Source organism: Anopheles coustani, chromosome 3 (assembly GCF_943734705.1).
Source record: "Anopheles coustani chromosome 3, idAnoCousDA_361_x.2, whole genome shotgun sequence".
NCBI classification, from domain to species: domain Eukaryota; kingdom Metazoa; phylum Arthropoda; class Insecta; order Diptera; family Culicidae; genus Anopheles; species Anopheles coustani.
Genome location: NC_071288.1, coordinates 68418282 through 68439770, shown reverse-complemented (window position 1 = coordinate 68439770; position 21489 = coordinate 68418282). Strand labels below are relative to the sequence as shown.

The 21489-nt window shown below is 46.6% G+C and overlaps 6 protein-coding genes across 7 annotated transcripts; 3 read left to right on the top strand and 3 right to left on the bottom strand.

Moving 5' to 3' along the window:
* The first annotated feature begins 1485 nt into the window (after positions 1-1485).
* On the top strand, positions 1486-6265 carry LOC131260608 (transferrin-like). The gene is made up of 4 exons (XM_058262377.1): positions 1486-1564; positions 3628-4140; positions 4210-5034; positions 5105-6265. Exons 1-4 carry the CDS (start codon positions 1486-1488, stop codon positions 6016-6018), a joined length of 2331 nt encoding a protein of 776 aa, XP_058118360.1. The 3' UTR covers positions 6019-6265.
* A 727-nt stretch (positions 6266-6992) lies between these two features.
* LOC131260603 (protein rotatin homolog) lies at positions 6993-15105 on the bottom strand. Its single transcript, XM_058262370.1, has 8 exons — positions 14966-15105; positions 14683-14873; positions 13220-14604; positions 13049-13144; positions 12135-12321; positions 9023-12044; positions 7448-8552; positions 6993-7362 (listed from the first exon to the last, which is right to left on the bottom strand). The coding sequence occupies exons 1-8, from the start codon at positions 15003-15005 to the stop codon at positions 6993-6995; spliced, it is 6396 nt and encodes a 2131-aa protein (XP_058118353.1). The 5' UTR covers positions 15006-15105.
* A 489-nt stretch (positions 15106-15594) lies between these two features.
* Positions 15595-16683, top strand: LOC131260628 (UPF0598 protein CG30010). 2 transcript variants are annotated; one of them, XM_058262400.1, is made up of 3 exons: positions 15595-15794; positions 15857-16061; positions 16138-16683. In XM_058262400.1, exons 1-3 carry the CDS (start codon positions 15615-15617, stop codon positions 16434-16436), a joined length of 684 nt encoding a protein of 227 aa, XP_058118383.1. In that variant the 5' UTR covers positions 15595-15614; the 3' UTR covers positions 16437-16683. The 2 variants fall into 2 exon arrangements, with proteins under 2 accessions (XP_058118383.1, XP_058118382.1); XM_058262399.1 differs by having other exon boundaries at positions 15857-16064.
* Positions 16532-18962, bottom strand: LOC131260609 (uncharacterized). Its single transcript, XM_058262378.1, has 2 exons — positions 18938-18962; positions 16532-18875 (listed from the first exon to the last, which is right to left on the bottom strand). Exons 1-2 carry the CDS (start codon positions 18960-18962, stop codon positions 16642-16644), a joined length of 2259 nt encoding a protein of 752 aa, XP_058118361.1. The 3' UTR covers positions 16532-16641.
* A 342-nt stretch (positions 18963-19304) lies between these two features.
* Positions 19305-20390, top strand: LOC131260629 (protein TEX261). Its single transcript, XM_058262401.1, has 3 exons — positions 19305-19581; positions 19673-20086; positions 20155-20390. The coding sequence occupies exons 1-3, from the start codon at positions 19512-19514 to the stop codon at positions 20268-20270; spliced, it is 600 nt and encodes a 199-aa protein (XP_058118384.1). The 5' UTR covers positions 19305-19511; the 3' UTR covers positions 20271-20390.
* On the bottom strand, positions 20271-21364 carry LOC131260625 (ribose-5-phosphate isomerase). Its single transcript, XM_058262395.1, has 2 exons — positions 20885-21364; positions 20271-20820 (listed from the first exon to the last, which is right to left on the bottom strand). Exons 1-2 carry the CDS (start codon positions 21314-21316, stop codon positions 20431-20433), a joined length of 822 nt encoding a protein of 273 aa, XP_058118378.1. The 5' UTR covers positions 21317-21364; the 3' UTR covers positions 20271-20430.
* Positions 21365-21489: the final 125 nt, after the last annotated feature.

Here is a 21489-nt window from a genome sequence, read left to right as displayed (position 1 = left end):
GACGGACCTGGTGTTCCGCAGCTTCGTACAGCGACGGTTGACAGCCGAACGCACCGAACACGTGCTCACTCGTTTTCAGTGGTTGTCAACTATATGCGACCCGCACTGTAGAGTCTCGAAAAACAAACATGAAATCACGTTGGTAAGTATTGTAAACATTTGAATTGTACAAATTTCTAAACTATGATAATAGGCATGTTTTGTGATGTAATAAATTTGATAAAACTCTCCTCAAAACAGGGTTTGTTTTGCTAAAAACAATGGCAAGAAAAATGTGCCTCTAGATTCATAATAAATTCAACAAACGAAGCAAAACCAACACCCCTAAATACAACAATCTGTTTAACAGAACCTCAAGTTAACAATTTCCTGCTTAAGTGGGACTACAGCTGCTAAGCGGTTTTGGCCTGACGAAGCTCCATCCGATACCCAAAGAAGCTCCACGCCACTTTTCTTCCTCAACTTAGGCCTATATCCTTTGAGACAGATTTAAAGGAATTTACGGCCTGGGTTGCATGATATGATCAAACAGTTCAAGACAGTATTTTCCTCATTTCAAAATGGCTATAAAATGCATATGTTATAACCCTGAACATTTAGTTAATCGATGCTCTTGCACTTTCATTTTATTTACCTTTTGCAGTAAGCTTGTATGGTTTGTGACGATTTTGAATTTCTTTGTGAGGATCAGTAATATTAAAAGGAATTTACTTAAGTATCCTACTAAAATACTAAAATAAAATAGATCAAATCTATTGTTTTAAAACAACAACCATGCACTTTGCATGAATCAGTCAGCAAAGTAGCACATTAAATATGTAGTTAGTGTCAACGATTGATAGTAAACTGCATCGGATGCAGCGGAAGCGATCGACATACAGTCGATCCACGTCCGTGTTCGATGAGTAACTGAAGGCATACCACCGCCTTAAAATGGTTTTCTTCAGTTAGTCAACGCACCCTTTTGAACGGCCTATTAAACACAATTTCCAGGTATTTTTTCTTACACTCCCTGTTGTGCATCATAAAACCAACCTGAATCATATCACCCAATTCGTCACAATAGCCCTGGCCTGACGAAGGCCTAAGGGCTGCATGTATTCTCCAAAGAATGTCGCTATTTTCCAATGGTTTGCCGTAGCGGATAAGTACTGTTGAATAATCACCGTACGCTATCGAGCGACGATTTTGTGCGAACATTTATCTTATCAGCAACCGGGCTGTGCTGGTACTAGTACCTGTATTGGTAAAGTGTCTTTCCTGTCCGTCTTTTTTCACAATGATAAGAGAAAATTTAGCTAGGTGCGACCAACGGATACCAGTCCCGGTTCAGTTTTAGACGGCACCTTGCGGCGGATCGTCGCTTGTTTTCCGTTGACGCACCATTTCGAACGACGGCTATGATATTGGATTAAGTGCTTGACGGATAGCAGCGATTTTTGTGAAGTGTAATCAGGCCAATAAGTGATTGACTGCACTCTCATCATGCTTAAGGTGTGCAGTAGTAGTACAGTATTACTGCTCGTGCTGGCCCTCGGGAGCATTGCTAGCGGGCAGCAGCAAGGTATGTGACCATTAAAACATGTCCCGACGTCATGTGATGTTTGTACAAGGGCGAGACTTTAACACAAATTTGAAAATTCTACAGTGAGTGAACAATAGAATAACCTGTTTGAGAATTATTCATATACGGGTTTGCGGTCTGTGAATTCAATAGTTTGGCATAGTTTTGCAATTGCATTCTCTTTATTGAGTTGCGATCAAATTGTGTCAAAAAAGTCAAGGATTCATTTTTGATGATTTGTTTAACACTATGAGGACCCTTATCTCATATGGAAAACTTAGCATAATTTCGAAATAAACTAGTTCGATGAAATTGTACATGGTTAGTCAACATCCAAAAATGTGTTTCTTAAAGTCCAACAAACCAGACCCACCTTATCATTTTGGCCAGTTTTATGGCAGCACTCAGCACCGACATAATCTCGCCCGAACCGTTTAATGCTGCAATGATTTATTTCATACACCACACTCACCGGCGAATGATAACTCTCCCATTACGCGACGGTGACGTTTTGGAGCGCGGGTTGAGGATCACGTTCGGTCTCGGGGTAAATTCCCTTTTCTCGGTGATTTTGTAATCACCCCAAGACACTGCACGCTATCTACAGCTGGCCAAATAGCAAAAGAATCTTCCTCCACCCCCCCGGTCAGATGATACCGAACATCCGTCCTTACAGTCCGTGACATCAAAACGGGCCTTACCTGCTGGGGCGTTGTTTGCGATATGATCTGAAGGTTACGGTTCTGCAGTGCCCTGATCTTTTATGACCAAGAGATTCTCATCTTCGCGGCTCAACTAAGCAACCGGTTCGGATCGTAAAACCCCGTGTTGTTTTACTTGCAACTCGCAGGGAACAGGTCCGATACTTAGTTAGATCATCACTAATGATTCATGAAATAGGTGATTCAACCGAATGCTTTATCTCACTCATAACGTAATGAAAACAACAAAAAATAGGATCACCATCGTCATAGTGAAATTCGGAGAAGAAATACCCCAGACATACTCTCAAAAAAGCGTCATCCTAATAAAATAACCGTTTCAGGACAAAACAATCTAGAAAGCATTTTGAATTTTTGAACAAACCTCAAAGGCGTTACTCCCAAATCGTTGGACCCGCTGAATGGGAAGAAAATGTTGGCCGAGCGCGCAAACTCACTGCAATGTGTTTTCCCTTATCAGCTCGCCCCAAACGAAATCGATGATAAGCCAAGCAAACACACGTTCGCTATTCCGTCGATGTTCAGCGTACCACCTCCTCGCTTGGGGTGCGGCAATCGATATCAAGCTTGTCTACAACCATCTAACCCACGCCACTTGGCTCTAGGCTCATCCAGGAGTGGAGTTGGTAGCTAAAAATAATGTTTGATTCAAAAAGATACGCTAGATCAACCCTCCGATTCGAGGCGGAATTAGAACAGCGCGGAAGTACGACTTCGTAACGTGCGAAGTAAATTTAAGTAAGAAAAATAATAGAATATTGGTTTAAATCAGTATATAGACGTACATACTTGGAAGATTTTCATTCATTCAGCCAGCACGCGAGAAATACAAGCAAATAATAATTTTCATTATCTAAAAACAAAAAAAAAACTTTTAGATTAAAAAACTTCATTTCAAATGCATGAAATTACAAATGGTTTGATGAAAAGATAAGCTTCAATCGCGTTTACAATTTGAAAATAGTTTATCAAAGGTTTACCTGTTCAAGTGATTCAATTGATCAGGATTAGAACTACGTTTTCGATTCCAACCGCATACCTTTGAAAACTTTGATGTTTGATTCTTCAATGTACATATAAAAGCATTGCGTTGGTAAACCGTTCCAAAAACTAGCAAAACTCACAACATTTTTTCGGTCAAGAGTTAAAAGTTGGACCGTTATTACTACCGCTAGGCAAACAGCAGATAAGATACACTTACGCGGTGTGAGCAACGGCTCGGCTGGCGTGGTTTTTTTCCCTGGCAGTCATAACACGCTGGTGATGGTAAAACTGGTTGGCCTTTAACTAAACACACTCGCCCGTATCGTTTTCGTTCTCGTCATCGTTTTACAACCACAGAGCGGGTGTGTGCCACCGCACGTTACACGGCCGAATGCGAGCAGCTTCAGCGCGGCGTGTCGGATGTGATCTGCGTCCAGGTGCAGGACTCGGTCGAGTGTGCTCAGCGTATCCGCAACGGAACGGCCGACTTTGGGGTGTTTAGCGCCGAAAGCGTACTGCTCACGGCCAGCCTCGGCTGGGATGGTCTGACGGTCGTCAAGGAGTTGCGCAACGCCGAGCGGGTCCGGGAGCCGGTCGACTTCCAGGCGGCCGTCGTAGTGCGCAGTAACCACACCGGTGGCATCAACGGATTGCGCGGCCTGCGCTACTGTCATCCCGGGTTCTTCTACAGCCGCACGCAGCGCTGGACCGAAGGAGTTTTGAAGCACTTCGAGCGCCTGGTCACACCGACCCAGTGCGAAGACTTCCACACCGTCACCGAGATCGAGGCGGCCGGTCTGTCGCGCTTTTTCGGAGAATCCTGCCGTCCCGGCCTGTGGTCCCAGATACCTAAGGAAGATGCCGATTTAAGTGAGTAGAAGGGCGATGACGAGGAGCACGGAATGGCCTTACCAATGTGTTTTCTTTGTGTGTCACCAGAGGAAAAGTACTCGAATCTCTGCACGTTATGTCCGAACTCCACCACCTGCTCGTACGATGGCTACTCCACACCGCATCAGTCGGCCCTGCAGTGTCTCGAGCATAGCGCAGACGTTGTCTACGCCTCGACACAGGACATCCAACGGTTCTTCAACGATCGCAGCTCAATCGCAAACGACTTTGCGTTCCTCTGCCCGAACGGCACCATCCAGCCGGTCACCGGCACACCGTGCAGTTGGCTCCGACAGCCCTGGCCTACCGTTATGGCATCCACGACCAAGGCGATACAAATTTCGACGCGCATCGATCAGTGGGTGCGCAGCACGCAAACCGCTCCGTCGCTGTGGGAGGAGGCCATCGTGCGAATCCTAACACGGGACGACCAGGAAAAGATCGTCGCCGTTGGCGATATTCAACTGCCGGCCGACTACATCCGTCCGTTCCGTCCGATACCGGTCGTTTCCGATCTGTGCCAGACGACGGTCCGCTGGTGCACGACGTCGCTCGAGGAGAAGCAAAAGTGTGACGTTCTATCGCGGGCCGCACTGACTACCGGCGTGCTGCCGTACGTGGAATGCAACAATCCCACCACCAACCGGATGACCTGCCTGGACAATATCGCCAACAACCGGGCCGACTTTGTGGGTATCGACTCGAACTACGGTTTCCTGGCGCGCCAGAAGGACCTGACGGCCGCGATGTACCAGGAGACGGAGAAGGAGAAGTACTCCTCGGTGGTGGTGCTCGTCCACGAAGGGAAGGGTGTCGACCGGTTCGAGCGACTGCGCGATTCGAAGGCATGCTTCCCGGAGTTCGGTGGAATTGGTAAGTTGGTTTGTTGTTGTTTTCCTTAGCGGCATTAAAACCGTCTCCATTTTCGTGTTTCACTCCACAGCTTCGGTCGCGTTCGTTAATGTGGGACGATCGCGTGGAATTTTCGATCGCAACGAGTGCGACTACAGCCGTCTGATGAGTGACTTCTTCTCTGAATCATGCGCTCCGGGTTCGCGTGACAAGCTGCACGATCCGACCGGAGAGAACTCCGCAAACCTGTGTGCCCTCTGCCGGTACGGAGATACGCCGACACCGCGCCAGGCTAGCAACGACGAAGACGATACCGACGCCTACACCGAGCAACCGAGCGACGATCTCGAACAGCCGCCGGTCGAGGGTATCGATGAAGCGCTGCGTCCCAAGCTGATCGAGGTGAATGCCGACCCGGCCCTGCTTTGTGCGGCCAGTGAATCAAACCGGTACTACGGTACACGCGGGGCCCTGCGCTGCCTCCAGGAGGCCGGAGATGTGGCGATCGTCGAAGCACAAAACCTTGCCGGCCATGCCCAGTTCTTGGCGATGAACGAAAGCAGCTATCGGGTGCTCTGCCGCAACGGTTCGCTGGCCAGCTACACCGGTTTCACCGTGGACGAGGAGTGCTACCTGACGACGATCGTCGACGGCGAGATCGTGGTCCGCCGGCAGTGGGAAAAGTCGGACAACATTGTCCACATGCTTAGCTCGCTCGATGTGTACCTGCAGAATGATCCCGACTTCCGTATGTACAACATTTTCGGTGGCATGCGCAATCTGCTGTTCGAGGATTCCGCCCTTGGTCTCGTTTCGCCCCAGCACGCCGAGCTCGGTGCGTCCGTTCGGAACTACATTCGGCTGTTCGAGAACATCGAGGACTGCCAGAATTCGGCCCCATCGACAACGCTGGCGCCCGGTGGCACCGGTGGACGCGCAGCCATTATTACCGTGAACTTGTTCCTCACGATTCTTCTCGCGGGCATTATCGCCTGGAGATTGTAAGCTGCTGCTCATGGGAGAAAACATTCACCTCAAACGTAACGTCTACATCAAATGTGGTCCCAGGAGCAGTGTCGAGAAGCGACAAGAACCACATTCATTCTTTTTTTAAATAAAAAAAAACAACATTCACAACAACCACCATGTAGCATTTAGATCGGGGCCATATTACGGCTTGAAAATAATATAGTGTACAGCGAAAATCTAATGGTTGAAACATATACAAATAAACGAAATTGTGTTAGACAGACATTAACATTACACTGAAGTTAGTTGAAGTTTACTCCACGACCTATTGTCATCCGAGCTCCCGAAACAATGCACCGAATAGCTCCCGCTCACTTCTCCGTTACAAAAACTATTTTATTAATAGACGTAATACGCAGCGTGTAATATTGAGACAATTGCAAACACCATTTGGTAGTTTGATAAGAGAGTCGTGAGAAACATCCGTTAAACATTAATTGATAAATTCGTTCCCTTCTAACAGTTCTTGAGGCATCTTGGTGCATCTGCCCTGTACTTTAATGTTACTTTTTCCTGCACCAGGTGGTATGGCAGTTTTTTTTAAACTATATGACAAAAAGTTGAACTGTAAATGTATAAATGAAAAAAAAACTTATTATATGGTATATGTAAGGAATTATAAATGCATACATTGTGTAGTAAAATTGTGTTTTCCGTGGAAAACGAACTAACCCAGTGCCGGAAAACGTACACATGTTTGACCAGTCAAGGATTATGTTTGGCACATGCAACCTGCTTAGGCTTCATCGATAGGTAGTTTCATAGAAACTTTCGTTGAACCTTCATTCTATTATGTATTGTTTGCTAAGTACGATGCCCAGCGGCACTTTTTTCCAAACTTCAATCTTATCGAAACGTTTCGTTTTCAACTTACATTTATATAAAAAATGGTTCAATCGTACAGCCATTCCCCTTAAGGCAATTTAAGGCAGTTGGATTTGAAGGTTTAACTAAGCCTGCAAAATGCGATACACCGTCATCAGGGCGTTCCAGAGGTCGTCCTGCTCGTTTCCCTCGGCCGTCATCGAGTGGAACTTCACCAGCTCGGCAATGTGGCGTATCAGCGGGCTAGCCTTGATGGCTGCCCGGCCTTTGTGATTGTTCGCGATCATCTTCCACACCGTCACCGTGGCCATCGTCTGTTCGCCACGGCTAGCGGAACGATTCAGGGCACTCTGGAGCATAAACATGTAATCGGACGAGGCAAGCAAAGCAGGTCGGTTAGCGTTCACGAACGTGAGATTACGGATGATGGCCAGGGCGAAGTGGCGAAGATCATGATCGGATCGGCGCACCAGTGCTCCAAGAACGGTGAGATGTCTGCGATGGGAAGGAGAAATTAAATGTTTTCATAAATTTAGCTTCTTTTTTGTAGAAATCATCGGTCACTTCGCTTATAACTTACTTCACCTCGCAGCCATCCTCATACCGACTGTAGTGCTCCCAGAACTCCAGCCACAAGCGCGTCACTTCGGGCCACGGTTTTTGTAGGCGCGTCACGCTCGGATGCAGTTTGCTGATATTGTCCAGCAGGTGCAATTTGCTGATCGTACTACGGCCCTCCTGGCAGCAGCAACACTGCATTAGCACACGCACAGCCAGGGCCAGCGTTGGGAGATCGTTTTTCGTTGCCTTCACGCGAGCTGTCTCAGTAGTGACCGTCACGATCAGCAGCTTGATAATGCTGTGTGGATACCCGGTGAATGTTGCTGCTAATGATTTACAGACGAAAATGGAATCGGCCGAGAGTGCGCCTAGCGTTTGGAAGAGCGAAAGCTTTAATAGTTCGCTGCCACTACTCCAGGACCAAAAGTTCAGCACGACCCGACAAAGTGCGTTTATCTGATCCTGTTGCAGTTGCAGTGCCTCGCCCTTAGCAACGAACCAACAAATCATCGTCCTCAGCAATTCAGTCAGCAGGTTCACATACGGTCCCTTCTTGGCCTCTCCGTACTTGCGTACAAATTCAGCGTAAGTTAATCCACCAATACCGTCCTGGTAGAGCGCGTTCAACAATTCCACCAGTACTTCCAGCAGCCCACATTCCCAGGCCACCTGACGGCACTTCGGCGACGCATACAGCATCATCTGCATGGTGCTGAATATTTTTTGTCCCTTCACACTGAGCTGCCCCATGCCGCAGCGAGTCAACGGTAGGCTGGAGACGACGTCTTTGAACTGGTTCAGCACCAGCATAAAGATGCGACCAGATCCACTGTTTTGCGCACTGGAGCGACAAAGCTTTACCGATCCGCCTTCTTTCCCTGCATTGGCGGTTTCCGCAACTGCTTCAACATCCTCCTCCGTCTCCTCTTCATCCTCCTCCTCTTCCTCCACCTCCTCGCCGTTGGAATCGTCATCCGAGTTTCTCGAATCACCCGACTGTGATAGATCGTCCTCATCGTTCAGCATATCGAGCGCCTCCAGGCGGTTCAGAAACGGGGATTTTTCACGCGTATTCGCGTCGTTTATCTGAACAACCAGAAAATCGTGACAAGCCATTTGTATCACTGCAGGAGAGTAGTAAAAATAAAATCCCATGAAAAATTAAAAGTAAAGCTGTAACTTAATGTTATTTCATGCAGTATAAATTTTGAAAGCATTGACTTTTTAGATGAAAAATATACTATTCCGAAACGAAAGGACGACTATACAATTAGTAGTCAACGTGCCATTGAATATATAAATAATAATAATTGTTTGTGATCAAACGATCCGATCATTTTTACTTCACACCAAACTAGCAGAATGATGGAGAGGTGCATCGAAACACCAAAAAATGCCAAAAGATAGTCAACAAATATAACCTTCTTTTAAAAGTAGTTATTCACGGTTACGACAAATCTTTAAAGATAATGTTAAATGGTCTACAAAGTTTATAATTCTTGTTAGTCTATTTCTTATAATGTCTATTGGACTCAGTGATGTACCAAACAAATACGTTCACATGCTGTGGGAGCAACATTATTTTCCAACTCACCTTCCTCTGAACCGGCAAGCTCTTCGCAGATCAACTGGGCAATCGACAGTATGTTTGCTTCCGCGAAGGCCAATCTTATAACCTTCTTACATAGCAGCGTAGTCTGCATCAGGGTATTCAGCATGTGCATGATATTTGACTGGCAGACGAACTGTGGAGAGTAGCCGGTACCATAATCGGTGGGACGCAGCAATGACATGATGCGCTCGAAGAAGCGTTGATTTGCAGTCAGTACCGGCATGAACGTAAAGCGGTTCGGTTCCTGGATGCATCGCATGATCAGCCCACAGATTTCCGCCACCAGCAGCCACTGCGGGTGACTGAGCGACGGGCCGAACGGGTGCACGGCGATGCAGTTCAGCAGACCCTGGAGGCAACCTTTCTCGAAGATCAACGGCCCGAATACGGTGGGGCTCATTTCAAGCAGCGAGCGGTAGATTATGGCGTAGGCTTGCACCAGCTCGGCCGAAACAATTGGCCCTTGCACCGGTATGGCACACCGACCACTGTCGGTCAAATAATGCTTCGGCACGTAATGCTGCAGCGAACGAACTGACTGTCGGAAAAAATCTTGTTTCGCAAGCAGAACCTTCACCAGCGCCAGCGGGTCCTTGGGATCTCGTGGTTGATCGGCAAATGCACAGTCTTGCGGCAGAACTACCTCCCACACGACGCCATCCCTGTCGACGAGGTGGGAAAACAAGTTGGTCAGTAAGCAGGCGGCCGACTCGCGTACCAAACATGCTTCCCGTTCATCGAGCAGCGTACTGACGCAGCAGGCGTGGATTCCCCCGGGAAGGTAGTCACAGTCCTGTACGATCATCTTGGCATTGGCCTCCTTGGTGGCCAGCCGCGCCAGCACGTTCCAGGCGCAGGTGCGTATCAGTGGACAGCTATGGCCACACAGTGTCGAGAGCAGTCGAAAGTGTGCCGGTTTTAGGATGACCGTTGTACTGCCGATTAGCTCCCGGATCGCAACCAAACTCGATAGCACGATCGTCGAGCCGGTGTAACTGGTCGAACGAGTTTCGCGAATATACTGCAGCATCTTCGGGACGATTTGGGCCACATCCAAGCACTTTCTAGCGACGTGGCCCGAAAGCACCTCGAGCAGCCCGACGAGCAGGAACACGCGACCAAAGTTGCCAACCTGCAGCTCGTGGTCCATCTGCTGACCGACGGCGTGGAACATCTGAACGTCCCAGACCGACTCCATCATTGCCTTGTCTATGGTTTGCTGCTGGTGGCGGTCATCGGAAATCAGGTAGTTTCGCACCAGAGCGAGCAGTACGACGCGTAGAAAGCGGACCGTTTTCGCGTACAACTCAATGCAGGTTGTTTCGCTACGGAGCAGCTTGATGAACAAGTTCTCGCCCTCAGCCGACAGCATACCGATTACCCACCCGAGAATTTTGTCCTCCCCATACTCGATCATATTGCCGACGGTACTGAGAACCACCACTAGCAGCTGCTGGTCGGCGTTTGTGGTTGGCGGAGCAAGGAAGTAACGTTGTAGCGTGTCGATGGTAATCTGCTCGTCCGGGAGGCACTCGGTGCTGTTCGTTGGAAAGAACATGTTTGCCTCCAACGTGGCAAGATAACCGTACACATCTTTGTGCGTCTTCGCCGTGGTGATGCGTCGTACGACCTTTCGCAGTGTGGATGCATTGTCTACTATCTTCAGCCAGCGAAGATCTTGTTTCGTCAGACGCAGATCTCGGTTGAACCCGAAGATCGGCGTACCGGCCACCCCTCGTCCGCTGTACTCGATCGGTGCGAGGTCGGCAGCGGTGGTCGTGCCATTCTGCTTACGATGATTCTTAATCGCCTTAAGAACTTTATCCAACCCTCCAAACCAGAGATCGGCAAATGCGAAACGGATGTAACGCATCAGGTATTCCCGATAGGTGGACGACCAGGACACCGAGGTGGAGCCAGCTGTGAGATTCGGTAACTCGTCCCCCAGTCGCGGATACCCACCGTCCAAGCGTACCTGCTGCAACAGTGTCCGTTCGTCAACGCGTAGAATGCTTCCGCTGCCCCAGTCGAGCTGCAGCTCATGTTCCCCGACCGCTCGCCCCTGGGTCAGTATCTCGATTAGGTTCACCAGCCGAAAAGGACTGTACTCCCAGTGAAAGAGGCAAAGGAAAGGCAATCGGAAGGAGGGGTTTCGGAATAGGGCTGGTAAGGACACCATCACACCACTCCCTATGGAACAGTCGGCGAATAGGAGCAGATAAACCAGGGCAACACACTCAGCGCGAAACTCCGGATTGTGGTGATAGCAGAGCAGCGAGCGAACAATCAGTGTGTACGCATTTTCGTTACTTCCAAGGAAGCGTCGGAATGTGAGGACCGTGAAGCAAAGTTTCGTGAGAATACCCACTGCAGGGATGGCCGACTGTGGTGCGTCATGGCAATGGTCCTCGCGCAGTGAATTCGAGAGTGCCTTTAGCACCGGCACCCAGCCGGACAAGTTGTGGATGAGCTCGCATATCTCCGGATCTGCCGCCATCCGGTTCAGCTGTACCAGTGTGCTGCGCCGTAGCCCCGGCTCACTATCTTCACTTTCCAATATGGCCAGCAACGTGGGCACCGAATCTTGGGACTTTTCGTGGGTCATCCTCGGTCGCGGGGGATCATACGGATACTTCACCAGACACAGATCGTGTGGAATTGTGTCGCTGATGTGCTCGAGCCGTGGAATCATCCGTTTGTCGGGCTGCTCAACGGTGGTCAACAGAAATAGCACCCTGCTCATCGCTTCCTGTCGGAGAGTCCTGTCCTCGTGGAACAGCAGACGCAAGTTGCCCTGCAGCATCACCAGCCAGGGAAGACCGAAGTCGGGATGTAGCATTCCTATGACGGTTTTCCGAATCTGCGTCTCCTCGGAGCCGACGACGGCCATCTGTAGGATCGGCATGACGGGCACCAGGATCTCCTGTAAGTCCGCCCACTTTACTCCCAGGTACATTTTCCCGTTGCAAAGAATCAGCAATATCATTTCAGCACATTGACGAATCTATTGTTAAGATAAGAGTGATGATCAACGGTGGTTTCTACTAATTACGGTATTTCAGCTGTTTAATTTCTAATTTTAACAACACCCTACCTTACTATTCGGACTAGTGTATCCAAAGCAAATGATCTCCGTCAGGATCTGCAAAGACAGCGGTATGCCAATGGCGCGCAGCTTTGGAGGCAGATTTTTTGCCAACTTAGGAAGCTTCAGGATCGTACATTCATCTAGCGCCGCGGCGCACTTTTTGACCATCTCCAGGCACACATCGTAGACCTCGCTGTAAAGGGCAGGGATAGATTTATCGGGTGTTTCAGAGAAATTAGGCGCACTTTCACACACACAGAGTTTTAAGCCGAATAGTGTAACATCGAAACCGGTACGGAATGTTATGTTACACTATTAATTTCTTGTAACTCGTGATTTTTTTAAACTTTTCTACACATTGCGACTTTTTCCACTTAATTGATTGTTGGTTTGTGATCTTTTTGATGTAAAAAAAAAGTAAAATCACTACAGTAAATAGAACTATCGGTCCTATGGATGCCTCCTACAGAGCAGAAAGACCATACTGACAGAGGACGAAAATTGTATAACAAACGACGAAGGAAGAATAGGCCGTGCACTAAGAACAGGTCCAAAAAAAAAAGCATTCAAAAATTGGCACTGGAACTACGTGTCATCCTTAGAAGATACGTTAGTGGTACTACCAACTGGTGAATTGCTCGCAGGAATAAACGATGAGATATTTTTTACGTCAAACAATACATAATCAAGGAACTGCGATATGCAAACGTGTAGGTGTAGGTGTATGGAGTCAAAAGTATTTTAAAATAACGTTTGGTACGTCTATTACATATGTTTCATTGTGGAGAGCTACTCCATATACACTGTAAATCGTGAATTAGTTGTAATTGTACCCTCTATTTTGCGGCCGTCTGTATGTATCTTTGCTTGCAGTTTGAAATAAAAATGTGCAGCACATTACAGCAACAACCGATACTTACCAACGAATTTCATCATCGCGTTCTGCCAACAAATTGATGGTGAGGGTTTCGACGGTATCCCACAGTGGACAATCCTCAGTTATGGAACTAGCACATCTGTTACGAAAAGGAAAAAGAAGCACAGTTTATCAAAATTCACGTGAAACCACTATCATCGGTTGCGATATTTACCTTCCAAGTGCGTTCATAATCATCCTGATCAATCCAAACGAACGGTGCAAAAATGCCATCTTTATGGCGTTCGGCGAGAGGGCAACCAGTTCGTTGTGACTCAGTTCCAACGCAGCAGCCGGTCCAGAACGTATCAATTCCACTACTGACTCAAGCAGGCTGGGAACTGCACCAAGGATACGTATTCTTTGCATATCCCCTTTTGCAATAGCCGTCAATAGTAGTAAGTGCTGATATGTATCAGGACACGCCTTCTGCAGTGGATAGTCGAGCAGCGCCAGATGTACTTCGTGCAACCATGTGTCGTCCATCTCCTCTAATGCTCGCTGATGGCCGGTCGAGTTCATTGTAGCAAAATCGGATGGGTTGTATTTTCCTGCTTCGCTAGTCGCAGGGCCAACGTTTGTGGCTCCCTTATTGTTATTGTCGTGGACCTTATTCCAGTGATCAATCAAATCAACCATTGTTTGCAGAACCATCCGGTGCCGCAAGCGAGCGTTGGAATTTTTGGAGTTCGATTCCCATTCCTGGCGGAAGTGCTTCAACAGGTAACCAAGCTCGTTGCGTACCTCCGCAAACCGAGTAGCGGGGAAATTTTCCATCATTGAACAAGCGTCCGGCAACGAGAAGCTCATTGCATTATGAAAGACAAGAAAAATCATATTCGACGCCATCAGATCCAAATCGGACGAATTTTCCTTCAAAAGCTCCGTCCCCAGCATTAACAGTTCATAGACGAAGGCACAAATGGATAGCTGGGACTTTTCTTTTGCATCGGTACTTTCCGGAGGCATGTACATAGCAGCGGTACATCGTTGGCGAACTCTTTTCCGAAGCGCCTCAAGCAAATGTAGCAACATCTCGAAACCTGCCCGAATGCTCACTCGACGCAGTCGGACCAATCGGACAAGTGAAAGGCAAATGTATGGCGGGCGCAGGAAAAACTCTGCCGGATAGTTTTTGGTATACGGTATCACGTAGCTGAGCCCTAATTGAAGAGACTTTTCGTGATCGTCCATCAGCAGGGAATCGTTGAAACTTTCTAGCCGACTTGCAACCGCGTTGGTGGGGATTTCCCAGTCGTTTGTGTAGAGCGTTTCTTTGTCTGTCCAGCGCGACTCCAGTTCATCTAGGATAGCCTGAAGTCTGCACGCTGGCCCTTCTGAAGCGAGATCCATGTTGGCCATTTCAGTTTCCAGATCAGCTAAACCATCTCTCTCCAAGCTTTTTGCGGGACCAGGCTTGAATACACCAACTTGCTGGATAATAAACTCCACCAACATTAGATGCTCGGATTCCGTCCCGAGCAAATAACGTATTTTATTTAGCTCTTTTATGATCCGCTCGGCAGTGAAGAACTGTACGATCTCCGTCGCATATTCGCTCTGTAATTTTAGTAATGATTTTTTTGTTTTCTTAGCAAACTAGGACAGTGCTTCGGAGCAGCCATTTTGATTACTTACTGCCAACAGCAGCGACATCAACTTTAGCACCACAACTTCCTCGTATATGGGGTAATGGCCAAACCAGCGAATTAGATTCTTGAAAAGAGCCGGTGCGCTGAATTTTATCTCGACATGATCCCACAGCGCACGCTTCAACTTATTATCGACATCTTGAAGCGTGCGAATTCGTATTTCCTTGATTTCGTGAACTAGATGTAATGCAATTTTCCATTAGCTTTGTGAACCCAGTCGATCGTTGCTGGAGTGCTGGAGTAGCACACTCATAGCTACGCCTACTTACCGAGTTTGTCCAGCATCAACTGATTAATAACGATAGCCATTATGATGTGGCACGGGAATTAACATGGAGTAAATCGATGGAAATACTTTATTAATACCTATTTTTATGTTCCAAAGCTTCATCACCTAACCAACCACAAACGACTTCTCCGGAACCGGCGGTTATTTTGCTGTCCGCACGATTTGACGTTTATGCCACCAACGTACGTCTTGCTGAAGCGTCCAATCCGACCCCTGCGGGAACGGCTTTGCAAAAGCCAAACAAAACAAAATACAGGGATTTTCAGATGATACAAGGGTTTTCAGATAATATCACAACAGTAGCAGCATTATTCATAACTGTAGCACATGATATTCCAACAGCATTAGTTGATTTTATAACGCGATTATGTTTATTAAATCTTGTTACGTACATCACTCACCTGCCATATCAACTTTATAATATCAACTGCTTCGATTGTGATTTCAACTGACTAAGTTATAATAAACATGATCTCGTTATAAAATCAACTGTTACTGTTCGAATATCATGTGCTGCAGTTAGAATAAATACTGCTACTGTTATGATATCATCTGAAAATTCTGTATCATCTGAAACTCTGTAAAACGCTCGATCACAGATGACGTTCAGTAAAAGCAACAGTTTGTTTATGTTGTTATTTCTTCGATGTTCCATTCCGATGCACTTGCATCTAGGTACACTTACAATGTTTTTAAAACGGTTCTTGAATATTTCTACTATCCATGTACGTAATATATCGCACGTGCAGGGCCAATCACCGGCACCGAAGGTGCGCGAATATTTTTACTACATCGATCACGAAGGCATGGTACGTAGCCCTCGGGCATGTCATATCTTCTTAGCACTTAAAACCTTTTGGATTTTTTTTAGCTGTTCCTGGACGATGCTAGAATGAAAAACTTCACTTCCTGCTTCAAAGAGAAAAAGTTTCTGGAATTCTTTTTCAACCGGCTGAAGGTGAACGATACCGACCGGTACAAGGAAGAATTTCCCTTCCTCTCCATATGCGGTCGTGAAAGGAACTACATCCGATGCGATGACCTACCAATTGTGTTTACTCACATATTCGAAGACAGTGGTAGCATAAATCCGCTTGAAGAAGCAATGAAGAGCCGCGCAAACTAATATTCCGATTGACCGTTTACTTCTAGACAATGCGGAAATGATATCCTACGCACATGTCGGTGATAAGCTGCGAATTCCATGGGAACCGAATCGTGTTTGTATGTTTCCGGACAGCGGGCGAGTGTACCATCCAGCTCCGGACCGTTACGGGTCGATCGGGTTGATACGCTCCAAGCTTGCAATTGAGCTTAGTTCCTACTTTACCTTCGATAACGGAGAAGACCAACCACCAACCAGTTTGCGATGGAAGAATAAGGAGTTTGAACTGGATCAGCACTGGTGGAGGGAAACGTACATCGGTAAAAGGAAAGCCAAAGTGCTGTAGAATTGTTACAGTCCATGCAATATCGCAGAGAAGAAAACCTTGTGATAATCATTAGTATACTTATAGAAAGATAAACATGGTAAAGATGGTTACTATGTAAAAAGCGAAAGGTTGTTAATTTACATTTTATTGTTATTTTCAAACTTTTTTGAAAAATCGCCCTAGTACGAGGGTAAGTTTCAAATGACATGAATTGTTTGTTCGTTCAATTATTTTCGCTTGGATCTAATAAAGCTTGTTGCGCATACGAACTATAGTCCACTGGATTAGATCGGAGAGCCTCCATAGAGCCAGAAGGCGTAGCGGAAATACCTACGCCTTCCGTTCCTTCTATAGCCACTGGGGGTTTCGTGTTCTTGGCTGACCACCGTCTCGCCGGGCCTTCGTACGGTGCGTACTGATCGAGAGATTGTCTTAACTTTTCCGCTTGAGCCTTCTGTTGCTGAAGTTCTTGCTTGCGTTTCTTTTTTTTCTCCTTCCGTAAAAGTTTTCCTGCACTATGGGGCTTTGGTTGATTGACGGGCTCGACTTTGACTGTACTATTAGGTTGAGTTGGTGCTTGGTCACCTTTTTTTTTCTTCGCGCCCGGCACGATCGGAGCCGGTTTCTTGACCGGTTGCTTCGGCTTGTGGCATTCTCGTGATGCCAGGCGTCGCACCAGCTTCCAGTGCGGGAAACTGCATGGAAGTAGTATATTTTCACGGTGCAACTTTGTAATTACGAACTTATCGATTGGTGTCCACTCGTACTGCTCCAGTGGCGGACAATCGTACTCCACCGAGCGCACAAGCTGACAGAAATCTAGCATCACACCATCGGCGGACGTTTTACCATCGTCCTGCGCGTACACCGAGAGTCCTTGCGGTATTTTCCCGTCACGCTGTAGCAAGTAAACTCCCGGTGGAAAGTCTTGCAACAGTTTCAATGTGTTCCAAACGTTTGCTACTAACTTTTGGGGCTGAATTCCGTACAAACGTGTCAGTTCTTCTTCGATATCTCTCAGCTCCAGGTAATGATGCGAAATTATGGTATGTGTCAGTGAGTTTACGCGCAGCCGTAACGTTTTGGACTCGGGACGTAACAGCTGTCGAGCCCATTCCTGAAGTAATTCTGCCATCGACATTCGCTCCGCACCGAACTCCGGTTGATATTCTAACTTTATGGAGATGTTCATAAAGATACGCTCTTTACGAAACGATTCATAACAATCCTGGCGCGAGTGTATTAGGAGAAAGTGTTCATCTTCACCGTCCCTTAACTTCCACGGCCGATAGAATCGGTTGTCTCGCAGCTGGATTCGTCTTGACTTCGTACTTTGCACTCGTTGTAGGTACTCCGCGATAGAAACTGGTTCAAATTTTACCTCTTCCTGCTCTTTTTTTTCACCGTCGGACTCATTATTATGTTCGTTGGGTTCTCCGGTTTTCGGAAAGGTCATGAAAGTCTTCGCTAGCAGCTTGTATGCCTTTACTTTCCGGGAGGATGTGGATAATGTTGCCGACGGAAGTTTACTTTCCATAATAAGCACCCGTCTCCCTTCGAACAATTTTATATGGAACGGTATCGTCCACTGTTCCTGTGCATTCCTGGCGTGATTCAGCAGCAGCGTAAGGGTGCCCGCGGGGATTACAGTCGACACCTCCGGTACCTGACCGAGGATTAAGAAAATATTCGTAAACTCGTCCGTTCGTCGCCGCTGGATGCTGGACCATTCGTCCACAAAGTCCTCTAAAACACGCTGGTTTCTGCGCAACCTAGCGCATCGCAGCAAATTTTCGGTGAACAAATTTCGGACGTGTCCCGTCTCGAGCACTTCTCGACTAACGGGTTCCAGGGCCAAGCTTGAGAGATTTTCTGCGTATCCTCCAAACGCAACGGCTGTCATCAGACGATACTTTCCAACGAGATCCGGCGATGATGCTATACACTCTTCTACCTTTTTATGCCAAATGCTGACCACCAGTTCGTCTAGCTCAGGTTCGATATTTTTCACGCGTCCCAAAAGATTTGTGAAGAAGTAATTGCGCACAAATTGCTCAAACAGTTCCCTCTCGGGGGCCAACTTTTTCATGATCTTTAGATAGCGAGCATAATCTTTGCGCTCGTTCGGACCGGTGCACGATAGTCGCATGTTGAGCCGATTTAGCATTGATAGACAGTGCTGGTGTTCGTCGGCACGTAAGCGCGAACCGGATGGAAACTGGCCGAACAAACGCAACGGTTTGCATGGTTCCACTTCCAATTCCTGCACCGGTCGACCGGTACGGGGATCGATAGGCATTTCAATATGTTCAGTAAAATTGCTGAACGTGTCATCAATCCGGTGTATCGGATCAATTTCGTTGATATGCAGATTGAAGATATCATCCTGGTAGAGTGCAAAATCGATTGCCGTCTGTTCCAGCAATTTGGCTTCTGATCGTGGATTATGTTTAGACCTAAAATAGTAAAATTAGTACATAAAATATTCCAAATCCTCTTTAATTTAACATTAACTTTCCAGTTCAGTTTTTTGTATTCGTCCATTAGTACCGGTGTATGAGCACCACAATGTTTTGATACGGACTGGATGTAAACAGAACCAACATTGCAGTGTTTTTCCGGTGCTCAGTTGCCTTCTTCTTCGAATTAATATTTTGGCATTTTCCAAGGGAAATTTAGTATTATTTCTAAGAACTGGATAGTTTGATCACAAAAAATGGATAAAATATTAAGAATTTGCTTAAAAATCACCATCAAAGGATTTCTTCCTTATGTATATTCTGCGTTTTCTGAAGGGTATTATTTACTAAACATAAAAATCGATTTCTAAAGGGTACCAATGTTTTGGTGGCGTTTTTCTGTCAACATCGAGCAATTGTGGTAAAATTATCTAGGGTGCACAGGAAAATAGCAGTAGGAGCAGGAATATTTCCTTCATCACACACAACCTACATAAATAAGTTTCTATAGAGTGCTTAAACGCTAACATCATGTGTACGTGAGTTCTCTACCGTAAAGAGAACGCAGTCCATCGAACCGATTCCTATCCCCTTTTTCCTGAACAAAAAGTTAAAAACCAATCCGACTGGCAGGATGTCCTTCCTCGGGCTTCTCAGCTACGTTTCGCTGCTTGTACAAATTTGCTTCATGACTGTATCCATCGGTACGTAAATAGCGTCAAGGGAAGACGTTTTGGAACACCGCCATAGCCAGAAAGCACCTGTTTAAAACGATTTACCTCTTTCTTCTTATAGCTGCCGGCCTATACTACCTAGCGGAATTGGTAGAAGAGTATACCGTCATAGCGAAGAAAATTATCAAATGGATGGTAGCGTTGACGGCATCGCTCTACATAGTTTTCATTTTCACTGAAACCTTCTCTTGGGCGATGATACTCTGCGGGCTCGGAGGACAAATCTTGCATGCGTTCATCTTAACTGACTTCCCCTTTGTGCGGTTTCTATCGCCGGCATTCCTCGGAGCTGTGATATTGTTGCTAGTGAATCACTACTTTGCGTTTGTGTACTTCCAACTACAGTTCCATGCCTTGACTGAGATGATGGCGTACTTCACGCTATGTCTATGGTTGGTGCCATTTGCGCTATTTGTTTCTCTTTCGGCCAACGACAATGTACTGCCGACCAGCAATGAACGGACACATCAGCGAGGTACGTATTGTAAGCAAGGCCTTACCTTTGAAGTTCAAATAATATTCTTTACACTTCTTATGTTGCAGGTGGAAGCGATGTGGTCACAAATTACTTTTCCAGTAGGAAAAAGGCGGGCCTTCTTTCGCTTTTCAGCTACGCGAAGGAGACACTGCTTCCAGAGCGTAATAAAAAATCGTTCTAGTTTACTGGACCATCGCGCCATGTACGATACCTCTCCTCTTTCATGTTGTTTTTATTTCTATTTATTTATCAATTGAAAAACCGCGTAGAAATAATAAAGAATAAAAGACAAAATGAGGAAAAACAAGGAAATGTCTTATTTGAAAAATGCCTAAATACGCTCAAGCTTTACGCTCTGTAACAGATCCATCAGGCTGTCCAAAGTATGCCTTGGTGGCCATACCAACAAACAGACCCGTATCAACGACACCCGGAATCATCATAATCTCCCGGTTGATCGCATCCCAGTCGTATTCCTTATTATCATCAAAATGCCAATCCAAGATGAAATTCCCGTTGTCTGTTACGACCGGGCCTGCCTTTGCCACTGCCATTCGCAGTTTCAAACTGCCTGCAAATTGTTTCTCCACCTTTGTCTTTATTGGCACGTAAGCCATCGGCACTACCTCGATAGGAATGCCCTTACGGTACTGTTGACCCAACTTGCTGGAGTCCTTTGTGTAATCCGCGATCACGATCAATCGCTCTGCGCAGGACGCAACGATCTTTTCCTATTCAGAGAGAAAAAAAACCATTAACATGCAGTTGACTGTGTGATTACGCATAAGTGCTTACCTGCAACAAGCAACCTCCACCACCCTTAATGAGGACCATTTTGGCGTCCACTTCATCTGCTCCATCGATAGCACAATCTAACCGGGGATTGCACTCGAGATCCCCCAACGTCAGACCATGCTCAATGATTAATTGTCGAGCTTGGAAACTGGTAGGAATGCAAACCAGCTTCAAGCCTTCTGACTTCACTCTTTCGGCAATTCGATGCACAGCGTAGACCACCGTGGAGCCCGATCCGATCCCGATAACGGTGTTATCCTTGACGAACTCATCGACCGCCTTGTAAGCTGCACACTTTTTCGCGTCGTCCAGCGACATCGTCCTAACGTGCGTTAAAGAGGAGAGATATGCTTTTGCTAATGTCGTACCTGCAGCAAACTCTGGTTTACTGATAACGATCGGTGAAAGTTGTCGCAGGAAACTACGAATCATGTGCAGACGCTATTGATCAAACTGACTCCGTTTTGACGTTTCGGCAAAGTTCCTTATCAAAGGAGGCACTGAACGATCGGTAAAAGTGCACAGTGGGATTTTGTGCACCCTTTTTGAAGTAACAAAAAGTCATTATTTTAATTGATAAAGATAAATTCACCAGGATAAGAATA

Bases quoted from the DNA above. Each gene is read 5' to 3' on its own strand.
- LOC131260628 (XM_058262399.1), top strand. From the start codon at position 15,615: ATGTTGTTATTTCTTCGATGTTCCATTCCGATGCACTTGCATCTAGGT. The intron at 15,795-15,856 runs GTACGTAGCCCT...GATTTTTTTTAG, and splicing joins ACATCGATCACGAAGGCATG to CTGTTCCTGGACGATGCTAG. The intron at 16,065-16,137 runs GTAGCATAAATC...GTTTACTTCTAG, and splicing joins TCACATATTCGAAGACAGTG to ACAATGCGGAAATGATATCC.
- LOC131260609 (XM_058262378.1), bottom strand. From the start codon at position 18,962: ATGGACGAATACAAAAAACTGAACT. The intron at 18,876-18,937 runs GGAAAGTTAATG...TTTACTATTTTA, and splicing joins CGAATACAAAAAACTGAACT to GGTCTAAACATAATCCACGA.
- LOC131260629 (XM_058262401.1), top strand. From the start codon at position 19,512: ATGTCCTTCCTCGGGCTTCTCAGCTACGTTTCGCTGCTTGTACAAATT. The intron at 19,582-19,672 runs GTACGTAAATAG...TTCTTCTTATAG, and splicing joins CTTCATGACTGTATCCATCG to CTGCCGGCCTATACTACCTA. The intron at 20,087-20,154 runs GTACGTATTGTA...CTTATGTTGCAG, and splicing joins TGAACGGACACATCAGCGAG to GTGGAAGCGATGTGGTCACA.
- LOC131260608 (XM_058262377.1), top strand. From the start codon at position 1,486: ATGCTTAAGGTGTGCAGTAGTAGTACAGTATTACTGCTCGTGCTGGCC. The intron at 1,565-3,627 runs GTATGTGACCAT...TTACAACCACAG, and splicing joins TGCTAGCGGGCAGCAGCAAG to AGCGGGTGTGTGCCACCGCA. The intron at 4,141-4,209 runs GTGAGTAGAAGG...GTGTGTCACCAG, and splicing joins TAAGGAAGATGCCGATTTAA to AGGAAAAGTACTCGAATCTC.
- LOC131260625 (XM_058262395.1), bottom strand. From the start codon at position 21,316: ATGATTCGTAGTTTCCTGCGACAACTTTCACCGATCGTTATCAGTAAA. The intron at 20,821-20,884 runs GTAAGCACTTAT...CTCTCTGAATAG, and splicing joins GTGGAGGTTGCTTGTTGCAG to GAAAAGATCGTTGCGTCCTG.
- LOC131260603 (XM_058262370.1), bottom strand. From the start codon at position 15,005: ATGGCTATCGTTATTAATCAGTTGATGCTGGACAAACTCG. The intron at 14,605-14,682 runs GTAAGTAATCAA...CTAAAATTACAG, and splicing joins TGATGTCGCTGCTGTTGGCA to AGCGAATATGCGACGGAGAT. The intron at 12,322-13,048 runs GTAAGTATCGGT...TGCCCTTTACAG, and splicing joins CGCGATGATGAAATTCGTTG to CGAGGTCTACGATGTGTGCC.